This window comes from Eleginops maclovinus, chromosome 13, assembly GCF_036324505.1.
Source record: "Eleginops maclovinus isolate JMC-PN-2008 ecotype Puerto Natales chromosome 13, JC_Emac_rtc_rv5, whole genome shotgun sequence".
In the NCBI taxonomy this organism is placed as follows: domain Eukaryota; kingdom Metazoa; phylum Chordata; class Actinopteri; order Perciformes; family Eleginopidae; genus Eleginops; species Eleginops maclovinus.
Genome location: NC_086361.1, coordinates 19691737 through 19706234, shown reverse-complemented (window position 1 = coordinate 19706234; position 14498 = coordinate 19691737). Strand labels below are relative to the sequence as shown.

At 41.8% G+C, this 14498-nt stretch overlaps 1 protein-coding gene across 1 annotated transcript; it reads right to left on the bottom strand.

Annotated features, from left to right (window-relative positions):
- Positions 1-319: 319 nt before the first annotated feature.
- LOC134874925 (trafficking kinesin-binding protein 1-like) lies at positions 320-12709 on the bottom strand. The gene is made up of 17 exons (XM_063899218.1): positions 12612-12709; positions 10869-10945; positions 10497-10613; positions 9735-9835; positions 9544-9637; positions 9382-9460; positions 8940-9070; positions 8666-8740; positions 8436-8573; positions 8164-8240; positions 6818-7063; positions 6379-6659; positions 4262-4380; positions 3906-4113; positions 3696-3801; positions 3279-3404; positions 320-2849 (listed from the first exon to the last, which is right to left on the bottom strand). Exons 1-17 carry the CDS (start codon positions 12706-12708, stop codon positions 2261-2263), a joined length of 2661 nt encoding a protein of 886 aa, XP_063755288.1. The 5' UTR covers position 12709; the 3' UTR covers positions 320-2260.
- Between the last annotated feature and the right edge of the window lie 1789 nt (positions 12710-14498).

The window sequence follows — 14498 nt, the reverse complement described above, 5'->3', positions numbered from 1 at the left end:
TTTTTTCATTATTGCTCACCTCTCGTTCACCCTGTATTGAATAGAGGTTTAATAAGCAGCCGTCATCATATCCCTCAAACATTGCACAAGAGATACAGATGGATTATGACTGCTCCGATGAGGACAGACGGAGAAACTCAACATAAATATTTCACAAAATGTTTGCCTTTCTGTGTTCTGAGTTATTCATGAGCACCATCTGCTGGAGGAGGCTAAACAGCTTCCTGTCTGGGATTTTCATCTCTTGAATGACTCACAATAACATGTAGAGGGTGAAAAAAAAACCCCACAGATTCCTGCTACTAAGTTATAGTTGATAATTGAATCTTTATTTGAAAAAGAAAAGCCTCATTACATGAATACCGCAATACTTACAGTGATGTGTGGTTCAAGTTTATGCACTACACATATCTTTATGAGTGTGTCATTACCGACAGTTTAGTGACAATGAACAGTATTTACAGTGAGCACACGTGAGAAAAAACCCTTTAAAAAAAAGTTAAATAGGTTATATTCTTAGGATATTCTTAAATGAATAAACACAATGGCTGTGACAGCTCTTACACACCCTCATGAGGAACATAAATAATGAAAAACAGATGGTCGAGGCACTATATTGCTTTATTTGTCCGAAAACTTTTCCCCAGGACGTCTGATTGGCCACTTCCATCCTCCCTCTCTTTCTGCCCTATTTGGGATCTGCGGCTTCACGTATCGACCCGTCCCGTTCAATGGAAGCGCCATCGACTTCCCCCGTCTTATGGCCAATTACGAATCTAAAGCAAAGTATCTTTATACTGACATAAAATCTATTTAGTGATTGGTTGAAAGTGACTTGTCAGACTCACACTTAATCGCTTCAGACAGGATTTAGGAGGTGAGGGAATAGAGTCAGTGGTGGAGAAAAGTATCCAGATCCTTCACTCAAGTAAGCGTGTTAAAACTACACTTAAAATGGTACCTAAGTATTTAAAGGGGTCCTTTTATGCTGATTTTCAGCGTCATATTTGTATTTTGTTCCTTTACTGTGACATGTCTCCATGCTTTAATGTTCAAAAAGCTCTTTATTTTTCTCATACTGCCTGTGCTGCAGCACCTCTTTTCACCCTCTGTCTGAAACCAGAGCCCAGTCTGCTCTGATTGGTTAGCTGGCCTACTCTGTTGTGATTGGTCGATTTAGAGATGTCCCGCCCCTTAGCTTATCAAGTATAATGTGTGTATAAACTTTGGGATTTTAGCCTTTGCAGAACACTAAAACCTATATAGGATAGGAAAGGGAAAACCCCAAAAAGCACAATAGGACCTCTTTAAATAAAATCAGGAAAATGTACTTAAAGTGTTGATAGTAAAAGTGCTAATTGCAGAAGATCTCCATATCAAAAATAAATTAAAATAATTAGAAGGAAGTGCAGCAAATCTTCAAATTTTGTTTCAGAGGTAATACAATATGTTCAATATTTTGTTCTCCATGTTTTGTTTGAGTACTTTAAGTTTCGGCATGTAATGCAGTGGAATATTTCCTTTTGACATGTAGTTCAGTAGACGTGGCACAAAAAAAAATATTCAAGTAAAGTCAAGGTGCCTCAAATTAGTACTTAATTAAAGTACTTGAGTTAATGTACTTAGTTACAGTCCACCACTGGAAAGAGTAAGGGTACATGTGACATATTTTCATGTGTTTGGTGTAAAGTTTTGAGTCATTTATAAAATATGGATCTCAATCCAACAGCAGAGAACAAGAAAGGCATGGTTTAGTGCTACAGAGACTAACAACGAGCCAACTAGAGTGATGGCGTATGGAACAGAGTGCACCTCAGTGTGTGTGTGGTTGTGAGTGTGGATGTGTTTCAGAAAAAAGGCGAGAGTGGGAGTACTACATCTAGCCAGCAGAGTCAGTATCCAAAGCAAGAGTGTGAGCCGCTAGCAGTTGGAGATATCTCAATATCAATCTGATCTTGAAGGGTCATTTCACCCAATTATATAACATTTAGTTTCATAAAACTCATTTATATTTCCAGATTTCTATATATCTGTGTCCAATTTGCAAATATCTGAGTCGTTTCTGGGATGCCGGGCCCATAGAACCGTGCAAAGTTGTTTGCAATAATATTTGGATAAGGTTTCTTGCTTTTAATTAAAGCAGGGGTCACCGCCTCAAAGCATTTTAAGAGTGGAAGTGTCCGTGTGGAACCAGAAGTGAATAAAAACTGGTATGAACAGTGTCAGTCATTTTCAGTCGGTTTCCCAGCAGCAGTCCAGACTACTCCTGAGGTCCCGGGCCTTTCATAGCCATGCTGGCCCCGACCATGGCTGGATAACTCCGGTTCCTCCTCATCCCATCGGGTCCAAAGGGGGAGCCGGATCTGCGCAGCCCTCCAAGAGGCGCCAGGATGGGCCCGGGACTCATCGCTCTGCCCCCTTGAGCTCCGGCCACACCTAACCTCTTCACTTTGTCCAGCAGGTTGAGGTTGTGTACGGTCACGCTAACGTCTGTCTGGCTCTCGCAGTCCCTCCCCCTCTGCCGACCCCTCATCCCCCCCGTCACTTCCTTCAGGATGGAGCGGGCCGGTTTGGAGGCGAGGAAGTTGTCGTAGGACGGGCTTTTGAAGTCGAAGCCCGCGCACGTCGGCACCGCTGAAGCTCCCTGTCCCGTGGGAGAGTTTGGAGGCGTGGAGGGGCGCAGGGGGTCGGGGTTGGGAGCTCTGTTGGGGCTGATGGAGGTGCTGAATAAGACTCCGCCCTGACCATACTCCAGGCCCTGGCTCTGGTGATACATGGCTGCTGAGATACCTCGCTCCTGCAGGAGGCGCACCAGCCCCAGGGAGGTACTGGTAGTGCGCGTTGCATCTCTGCACAAACAAAGGAGAGTTAATAATACAGACTGTTCAGTGACAAATCGTTGAGAAAAAAAGTTCAATTAAAACAGGTATGTTGATCCTAGAAATGCATAACAACAACAATAACAACAATAATAATAAAGGTCGTATTTCCAAAGGTTCTCGAACACTTATCATATAAAGGGTCAAATGTTTCTGAGAACTTTGTTTATTTATTTGTACATTGGTGCAGTTTTTTACAACAAAAACAAGTCTTGTTTTAAGGAAACTCAGAAAAGACTTATTATGATACGAGTGCTTTTTGAAATTGACTTTAAGTTAACTGAATTTACAATCTATCATTAACATTAAGCAAATACAGTTTAGTTTTTCACTGTAGCAACAAGAAAACTCATATTTTAAAAAGGAAGTTATTTTCTGTTGTTGTCGTTTAAACCATGCCTGAGATTGGTTGAGGATTCGGACGGCCGGAGACTGAGCCTGCGGGGGGTGCAGGGGGTGACCGCAGGAGTCCCCAACAGACAGCTGGTCATCACACAGGAGGACGACGATGGGACGGGGTTTAGACTGGAAAGAAAGCAAACAAAGATCATTTGAAATATTAATAGAAGGCAATAGAAGTTCCAATTTTATGATTGAAATGATTTTTTTTAAAAGCATATAATGTCCAAAACAGAGGAAGCAAACACAGCTCCTATAAAATAACACTATTTCATTTGGACTTTGGGAAAAATGCAAATGGTTGTTTTGAGCAGAAAAGCATCTTTTGTAGTAGTTGATAAAGAATGAAAACTGGGAAGTGCTCCTGAAAGTGACTTTGATCATGCATTTTCAAGCCGCATTTCTTCTGTTTCTTACCTGGGTGTGACCCGCGTCAGCTCATCGGTCGGGTGCAGGATCCGACAGGTAGTGAAGGTGTATGTGGAGCTGGTGTGGGCCATGGATTTACCTGGGTAGAATGCGGCTGCAAATCACACAGACACACACACTCATTAAAGAGGCCCTGTTATGTTTGGTGGGTTTAAACCCCATGATATTGCATGTGATAAACATCCAGTGTGTCCTCACCCATGACGTCTGTGTTGCTGAGATGTGGAGACGGTGATGGGGAGGGAGGTGAAGGTGGAGCGATGCTGGGGGGAGGCTGCGCGATGTTGGTGACAGCGGTGATGGTGGTGGAGGGCACAGCGGGTGAGGCAGAGGCGGAGGAGGTGGGCAGATTCTGGAAGTACTGCTCTCCTGGTTCTTCCTCCTCGAAGCTCCCCCACGGATAAGCCTGGAGATACACAGCAGAGAGGAATCAATACAGAGACACCAATTGATACCTGTTCTTTTAGTTTTAAGGATTAAGGTAAAGGGGAACTTTGCAAGTAATGAAATCATACCATGAATTTATGACTCAGAAATCTAGTACACACACAAACCTGCTCCAGCTCCAGCTCCAGGGGTCTGTATCCCTTCGGCACGACTCCCGGCCGGGCGTCCAGGATCACCCCGAGGTGAGGCTGCGCTAACTGTTGCCAGTGATGCAGCGTGGCCGAGCCTGGTGAAGAGAGACAAAAACACAACTGTATGTATTCAAGAGCTTCACACACACACACACACACACACACACACACACACACACACACACACACACACACACACACACACACACACACACACACACACACACACACACACACACACACACACAATATGACCAAAAACTTGGAATATTAACCTGAATATGAGCAGAATAGGGCCGTCGTTTAATGCTGTTGATATCATGAAAAGTCACAATACCTTTCAGCGCCTTATAGGATTAATTATATATATAATGAGTGTGAGAAAATGTGTTTTGTGATCATGGTGCAAGGACAGATTGATAACTATTCTGCTGTTTAAAAGTAGATATCTGAAACATATCACATACAGAAATAGGATAAGGGCTGCAGATTATATACATGATACATATCCAGTAAAAAGTAATGACGATCAATGAAGACGATTGATCAGGACGACAAACAAAGATGATAAGAAAACCAAAATATGATAAAGAGCAGAGGAATAGAATTGAAATGAAATGGAGGAGAAATTAGATGAGAAAGATTTTTATTATTCAGCCACGTGAATTTGAAACAGAGAGAGGAAGCAGTGACAGAATGAGCAAAGGAAGTTGTGAATAAATAATAACTGGACACAAAGAAAGAGAAATACATAAATAATAAATGGGGATGATGTGAAAACAAATAAACAAAAGTGTGGAAACAGAAGAGTTTTTATGCACGTATCATGGATAGGTTAACAGTAGAAAAGTATGTCTTCAAAATGAAGTATGGATTATTGCCGCTAGAGGGCAGCACAGGCAGACTGAATCACAAGGGGATAATAAAACGCCGCTGTGACTGTCTGGATTTAAACTTGTGCATTACACTTATGGCGCTCTCCAAAATAAAAATAAAAGTTAACCTTTATACTAAAGCACATTTAAAACCCTTGAATCATTTAAGTATCCTGGGGGGTTCAGTCATCTCACAGGCTGTGTCCGTGTGTAAAAAGGGAGTAATTTCTTGGTAATATGGGTGTAATATTGATGTTACATTGCTGTTGTATATGGTTGTTACATGGGTGCTATATGGGTCTGACAACAGTGTAATTATAGTGTAATAACAGTGTAATTATTGGTCTAATAACAGTGTAATTATAGTGTAATAACAGTGTAATTATAGTGTAATAACTGTGTAATTATTGGTCTAATAAGAGTGTAATATGGGTGCAATGTGGAAAATAGTTATCAATTCATTTTCCAAACTATTTATATGTGATTGACCCTAAGGGTTAAAAATAAAAACATATTGGCTTATACTCAATGGGGTATACAATTCATAAAAGCAAAATACATGTCATATGTTGTAGTTGGTCAATGTGGAGCCAATTTAAAAACTGAATGTAATACTGGTTATACTAGTAGTTAAAAAACTGCTTTTTATATTTGAAAAGTAGAAAATGAATATGTGTTGAACAATTGTAAGGAAAATGTTATATTTGCCTCTAAAACTAAAAGGGGAATAGAAGTAAAAAGCAGCATAAAATGGCAAAACCCAATTAAAGTACAAGTATGTGAAATAATACTTGCAGTTCAAGACTTGAGTAAATGTACTTAGTCACATTCCTCATGATTTTGTGCGTGTGTGTGTGTGTGTGTGTGTGTGTGTCTACAACCATCCCCTCGGCTGTGTGTCTTTGTAGTAACTGTGTGGAGACGCGAAGCTGCCGGACTTGTGATGGTGCATCAGAGACCAGAAAGAGTTGAGCGGCAGCGGCCTCTCCTTCGCTCCCTTCACCTTCCTGCTCCCGGCTCGGTCTTTGGCCCACCTCCTTCCTCTCTCCCTCTCTATCCCAGCTTTCGTCTTCCTCACCCACCCCCAACCTCCCTCCCTGTCCCCCTCCGGCCCCAAACTTCTCTTGCTGTCTTTCTTTGTCCCAATCACTTTCTGTTTGCCGCCTTCCCGCTTCCTCCCCGCCTTGCAGCTCGTCTGATTCTCCCTTCGTCCCTCACCTTCGAGCGGTTTGACGATCTGGAGTTTGTCGGGCAGGTAGGGCCCCCGCGACGCCCAAAGGTGGAGGTTCCCGAGGGACATGATGCTTTCCGAGGGGGTCATGGCACTCTCCTGGCCCAGGGCGTCGGGTAGTCCTTCGTTTCCTCCTCGTCTCCGCACCCTCTCCTCTTCAAAGAAGCGCCTCTCGCTCAGGTTGTTCTGTCGCCGCAGAGAAAGACGGCGCAGGGCGAGACGAAGGTCCTCCGCTCCGGTGGCCTTCTTCTCTCGACCCTCGGAGCCGCTGCCAGAGAGAAACAGAAACTAACGTCATGTGTCATTCTATTTTGCACAAATGGACAAAGTGTAGTTCAGCCAATTCAGGCAGTCAGCTCGAGCCCCAATGATGCATTCTTGGATCCTCTCTCATTTATCAACTGCATTAGGCCTGCTCCTCCTCACCTGTCCTGATTGGCTGTCTCCATCAGGATGCTCTGGGTTCGGTTGTCGAGGGTGACGCTGTCTCCGCTGAGGTCCCCTCCGTACATGCTGCTGTACGGCGTGGAGAGGCCGCTGGACTGCGGCGACGTGCGGGCCGACAGAGACTGGTTGGAGCCCGGTATGTTGGCGCTGGTTGGAGTCAGAGAGCGCTGACGGACCGTCTGGTTCACGTTCTTCACCGTCTCAAACACCCGCCTCCGGTGGACTCTATACACAACACAAAGAAGAAAACATGTTGGTGTTTGTATGTGCGCAAGCTTTTACTGTTATGCTGCGGTCGTGTGATATGAAAATAATCCAAGAAATGTAGCTCCCCAATGAGACAATGCACATGAACACCCATTCAAGTTGTCGGAAACAACTAAGAAATCAGTGAACATTTAGTAGTTGAGTTGACCTCATTTTACGCAGAAAAACATGGCAGGCAAAAGTAAATGTTCAGTCAATGCCGAGAAACTTTGAATTAACTCATGTAAAGCACATACATTTTTTGCTCATGTGATTTTTTTTATAGTATTAAGCTGTGACTGTGTTGAAGTCTATGTATTTTGAAATTCATTTTATTAGCATTAACCCTGAAAACCAGGTTAAGCAATATCTTAGAGAATATTCTGATGCAGCAACAGGAGTAAGACACAATCACTTATACGATATTAACAGCTAACAACACGTGGTTTAGACACTGTGTGTAATAAAATACAACGTCTTCTTTGTAGTGTTCATGTTGTCACATTATGGCTTAAAGCTCTTGAACACCTCAAATAGGGCAAAGAGATTCCCTTCTCACTCTTGCAGACTTTATTGAATTTCATTTTGTAAAGGTTGTGTTTAAATGTGAGTGCTCCTCATCCTTTTTGTAATAAATCCAGAGGTCTCAGAGCTGCACTCGATGAACTAGAGATGCTTAAAGTTGCATTTCTAATTCTGCAAAACATATTTTTGAAAGGTAAGAAATCCTGGAAAATGCTTGAACTCTTCAGCACTTTTAAGAGAGCTACCCGACCCTGGTCAATTAAGCAAGGAACCTGTACTCAGGTCTGGGTTTTAAATGTACTTTTTAAAATGAGTGTCTTGTTGGATCGCAATGTAATCTGTAAAATTATAATAATCTAAAAACCTTTTTAGTTAGGGACGTGTTGCAAACTAGCATTAGCTACACACACAATGATAGCAGATAGCTTTTTTCAACTTGCCTATGTATATGTATGTCTATTGCAGCAGTCCCTACCAAGTAAACAATAAATTAAATTCAATAATAAAAGGGACAATCTGAGGAGCTCATAAATGCAGCATTAGTCCATACTTACTTCTGTTCCTCGCACTCGGGGTCATCCATGCTCAACTCCTTCCTCATCGTTCCCTCAATCTCTGCTGCCAGAGAGTCCTGCAACACAAACAGTCCTTGTGAAGAAACAGATGATGTACACACACCTGCACAAACACACACTCTCACACACACACACACACACACACACACACACACACACACACACACACACACACACACACACACACACACACACACACACACACACACACACACACACACACACACACACACACACACACACACACTCACCATCGGGTACAGTCCCAGAGGATGGTAGCGGCGAGGCGTTCCTGCGGGGAAGTTCCTGTTCCTCAGGTTCTTTAGCTCCTCCTGAGCTTCGTGGAGCATCTCGATACACTCCAAGTACTTCTCATCCAACTCCTGGAGCTGTTAGGAGCAGACGTTCAAATGATCTTATAGAATTAAAGTCAAATTGTCTTGTTTGTCCGTAGAAAATAAGGAACAATTAAGGAAGTTACCTCTAGTGTGAGCTGCCTTTGGGCATCTTTAGCTGCCACCAGGTGCTGAGAAAGCTCCTCGTTCTCCACAGCGAACTAGAAACACAGGCAGGTTCATATAGGAAGAATAAACATCACATAATACCACTCACCTTTGAGTTCAAAGGTGAGTGTTATTATGGCGGCCATATTCATTTACTGATTTTGCACATTTCTTAAGGTTTTCTCTATCCCCTTCCCCGGATGCTGTACACTAAATTTGGTATATTATATTCAATCTTGAAAGAGTACTCACAGTTTTGGTTTTCTTTTGCAGGTCTACTATCTGAGAGAGCAGGTGTGTGATCTCTTCCTGTTGGCGGGAAGCATCCTCAGTCTTACGAGCCAACTCCTCCGCTATGGTGGAGATTTGGAGACTAGACATCCCTGGAGGATGGAAATAACAATAAGTTGGAGGGAAAAACACAAGGTGTGAGAGTAACACAAGAGAGTTAAAGAATCCAGTTAAGTTTTGTGAAGTTTCGACACTAGAGATAGGATGATAGAGGAGGATTCAAGCGTTGATTGTGATGAAAACATTTACATTATCAGTATAATAATGAATAACCACATATGAGTGACTTTAGAAAGCTTTCTAGCACCATTTCATTGTTGAAAGTGGAAAATAGAGCTTGATTTAAAAACAAAAACAGCAATAATCAAGATGACCAGAGTTAAGCTAAATAGACAACACTTACGGAGCTCTTTCACACAGTCGTTGACAAGCTGCTGCTCCTTTTCTTCATAGATTTCTGTCTCCGATTTCAGATGGTTTGCCTGTGTATGAATACATATTCCATAGATATAAATATACCCTCCAAAATCACATTTCTTAACACTGTGTTGGTGTGTGAATGTACCTCAGAGCGCAGAGAGAGGTTCTCCTCTTCCAGCTCTTTGAGTTTCCTCTGCAGCGTGCCTCCTGGAGGGATTTCCACTTTACTTCTTTTACCCCTTTGGACAGAAAAGTAAATATGAGATCAACGCTTTCACATCTCTAGTATTTACAGATTGAAGGAGTGAAATTGAGTAAGAAAGAAAAGTTGCTAACGTTGGGGAGATGCTGGATTCATCCTCGCTCTCGTCCACGGCGTTAGTGTAAAACTGCAGCAGCTCGTCCTTCAGGTTCATCTCATGGTGCAGCTGCGCCAGCTGGAGAGGAGCGGTAATGTTCAACACTTGTGTATATCTCTATTTTAATGTTCTGTTATCATGGATGCATCTGCTGTGGATTCATCTTACTGTATATCATATGTAATTTCACATTAAAATCATGGTTTTTCTTAAAGAATTCAGATGTGGGATGGAAGTCAGCAAACCAAAAACACATTTTAGCAAACTCAAAAAAAGGGCGATGTCTCCATCATTTCAATAGTTTGTATAATAGTGAGAGTTTAGTGGATACAAACCAGTCTTTTAAAACCCCAGTCACACATTCAAACACAGACCAGCAACAGATCAGAAATCAGGTCAGAAAGGGCTGAATAAATACAGTGTGAAAATATTTCTAAATTTAGCGTACACATGAAGTTATACTTTTATTGGGGTGGGTAAAATACATTTTGACTGCTTTTTGAAATTTGGGCCTTATCAACCACCATACACTCACAAATATGAATGAGTAGCTTATACACACCACACACAACATCAGAGCTATCCCTTTAAAGTTTGGCCTTGCAAAAATAGTGTGTGTGTGTGTGTGTGTGTGTGTGTGTGTGTGTGTGTGTGTGTGTGTGTGTGTGTGTGTGTGTGTGTGTGTGTGTGTGTGTGTGTGTGTGTGTGTGTGTGTGTGTGTGTGTGTGTGAGAGCAGACCTCTTCTGCGATTTGTCCAACTCGCTCCTCCAGATAGTCATTCTGCTCGGTCAGTGTCCTATTCTTCTTTAGAAGCGACTGACCGATTCTTGCAGCCAGCTCCAAGTCTCTCTCTTTCTGTTGGTTGGAAATAAATCATAAATCCCACAATACAACAGAGGGTGGAGATTCAGCTTCTGTTGGTACTTTTAGAGGCAGAATTAACTCACTGCTTTCTGTATTTTGCATATTATTTCATCACTGTTATCTACAACTGTTTATACAATTTGGGTAAACCACAGTGCAAAACCTCCTCGTTGTTTAGGATTATTAAAAATCCACAGTGCATCTTTGAATAGCACAAATAAAACAAACGATAACAGGCGGTCTCACCTCCTCCAACAGACGTGTGACAGCATCGATGTCATTGTAGGTCTTCGTCATCTGGCCCACTCTGTCTGCACATAGCACTGCTGGAAAAGACACAAAGTAAGAGAGGATTAGGAATCAAACTAACACTCAAAACTGCAGGAATATAAGGGAGGATTTCTTCCAAAAATGTATTCATACTTATAATATACTATACTTAATCCTCCCAAGTTCTGAAGTCTAACAGAAATGGAGAGATGAACTTCATTATAGTTGAAGAAATAGGATTTAAATAAGCAGTGTTGGCTATATACTGTATGTGACACTTCCTGCCCCAAGAGTTATTAAACCAGTATGAAATATAGACGGATAAACGTTAAAAAAAATACACTTTTTAATGTAATTCATGGATTCTCATGTGTTGGGTATTACCCTGACTATCAACACATCTTTATGTATTTTGGAAATATCTTTATTATTATTTTATTATCAGTAGATGTTTTTTTCTTATTCAAAGAAAAGGTTGTATTGTCCCTACTAATATCTATTCATTGTTTTCATGTTTGTCTTATTTACATTGAAATAACTGAATAATAAACTTATATTTTATTAGTTATTAGTCTTTAAAAGTGTCACTGCTTGTAGAATCTATTGCTAATAAAGACTATTTAATTAAATGTAATTAAACCAAGGAAAACAGAGCGATGATATTCAGAGCTACATTCAGTCTGAGAGAAAACGCTGAGTCATGCCTTGTTTACTGGAATTCGGCATTTGGTTTGATATCAACTTTCAGGTTATCTCTTCTGGTGTGGGGGGCATGTACAATGGTATGCAAACACATTACATAAAGAATAAATAAATAGTCATCCTTTCAGAGGTTAGGGAGGGGGTGATGGGAGGGGGTCATGATCGGGATGTAACGCCTCCATCACAATTGACGTGATGTTAGAGAGAGCAGGGCACAGGATTTGCCTCTGAGCTCTTATCGACTTCAGAGCTGTGATCAATGACATGCGTTGACAAAGTTATTGAGTATGCTGTGACGCTTCTGAGTCCTCCTGTTGGTATTACAACCAGAGTGAAAAAGTGTAATTGTTTTTGTTAAAAGCACGTTGAGTTCCTTTGAGTATGTTCAAAAACGATCTACTCTGCCTCACTCTTACACATTAGTGGACTGTAGGGAAACGCGTGTGCGCTCGAGGGCCGATATGTCAAAACGGAACAGAGTCAAAGTCAGTAGGCTTCAGGAAAATTCCCCCTAATGAGAAGAAGAAAGACAAGAGACAAGCTTCTGTGTAAGTTAACCGGGAAATACACTAAACTGTTACTGGAGGTGGAAGATGTACTCAGATTATTTAAGTGAAAGTGGAAATACTGCACTGTAAAAATACTCAGCTACAAGTAAAAGCCCGGCATTGAAAATTGTACTTGGTACTTTAAAAAACACTCGTATGAATGACTTTATACAGTACTGAGTTGCTTTACTCATAATATAATGTGTGGAGATTTCTGTTAATTAATAACCTAAAAACCTTAGATCTGCAAATCAACTCATAACTACATAAAACAAACTGTAATGAAGTATAAGTATAAATCAGCTTATTACACTAATATTATGTGAGATACTCAAATAAAAGACAAGGAACTACTGTTTTATTAAAGTACAGTGCTTGAGTAAATGCATTCAGTCACATTACATCCCTTTCATTCACCAATCTACTTAAACCGGTCTCTAATTTCTCATATTTGAGTCATGTACTTCACCTTTCTTGTCCTCCTTATAGTACCAGTCACAGCATTTATCCCTGGATAATCTCTCCATCCTGTCCTTGTTGTCCATCTCTTCCCTGACCTCCGCCATGAAAAAGAAACCAGTCCAAACACTGATGCATTCACTGTCCTCTGCTATTCTCCCTGCCCCTCCGCCCACATGGAGGTGGAGAGATGAGAAAGTGTGTGTGTGTGTGTGTGTGCGTGTGTGTGTGTGTGTGTGTGTGTGTGTGCGTGTGCGCACGCGCGCTCTACAGCCACTGAGTTGGAGGTGGAACGGATGTAGAACGTTATAATAAGGGGGGATGTAGGACGGGGAGAAACAGCCAATCAGAGACGGTGATGTTGCAGTGCACTTCCCTTCATCCTCTCCCTTCTGCTTCTGTTACATCTATCTGCCTCCTGCATGTTACTATGGTGACCCTAATGCAATAACAAACCCCTGACACACACACACACACACACACACACACACACACACACACACACACACCGCATACACACACACCACATACACGCACACTCTTACCATTAATCATGCTGAAGAAAGAGGAATATGTAACTTCCTGTAATCTGAATAGATCACGCACAATACATTCCAAAGTGATTCATCATTTTCCTTAAAGAGGCCTTATTCTGCTTTTTTGGGTTCCCTTTTTTTCCCCTGTAGTGTGTTACATAGGTTTCTGTGCATGTAAATGGTCTGCAAAGGCTAAATTCCCAGAGTTTCCTCCACAGGGAGTTTCTCTTGAAATGAGTGTAATACGGCCCCTTTAAAATAACAACACACGGTAACTCAACATCGTTAATAGCATGAAGCGTGGCACCACCTTGTGGCGGGAGGATATATCATCTCTGTGTTTGTATTACTATTTGTAACTTACATTTTATTTTCATGCTAAATCGGCAGAGTATAATGTCACTATTGAGAAACATTTAAAATCTCCTTTTTGAAACCCTGTAACTTCCTCATTAAGTGCCATTAAAGCATTCAGAACACATACTGAACAATAATAAACAAACAGGTATCAATATTAATGGCAAACCTTTTAAAACTGTTTGCCTGAGAAAGCCTCTGCAGAGTGAACTGCCTCTGAGAGAAGTATAACGCAGAGTGGTGATAGGGCAGGAAGAGCGCAAAATCCCCAGAAGACGTATTGATCGTCCTGAGCCAATAAGCAGAATCATTATGTGTTTTACAAGAGTTAAAATTAAACTGAAAAGAGAAAGGGGGTATGGCATTAACCAATCTGTGAGATTACTTCCAGGCAACTCGTTTCCTTGGAGAAGTAGGGTGGGTGGAGACTTGAAAAGAAGGATGATGCAAATGTAATATTACTGTAAAAGTGTACCATAATAACCCCACCCTAGCCCTTATTTAACCCTATAATAACATATGACCTTATATTCTTGGATTTCAAATTAAAAGAGAACTAACCCCAAAGCGATTGCAGGATTAAATACCCAAGTGGTTAAATCCTTCACTTTTAAAGCCATTTGTTCCACCACCAACCCCAGAGAAAATCCACCAGGTTTAATCTCCAGGTTCTGTCATTTATTACTTTTCTGAATTTGCATCGCCTGGATTTGAATACTTAAAGCTTCCTGCGCACTTCACCCGCAGCACAGGGGACAGATATTAAGGACGTATTTAACCCTGTACTGACTCACAGAAGTATTTGAGGGTCTCTTCGATCTGCTCGGTGGTCAGGTCGATCCTGGTGTCCGGTGCGACGAGCGGAGTGTGCAGCCAGTCATCGTGGTCGTAGCCGTAGACGGTGTCGGCCCTCAGTCGGTACACCGGCAGCTGCTCCTCCAGCAGGCTGATGATCTCGAACTCCGGCAGGTCGGTGCTGTTACACACATCTGCGCAGAGAGGGC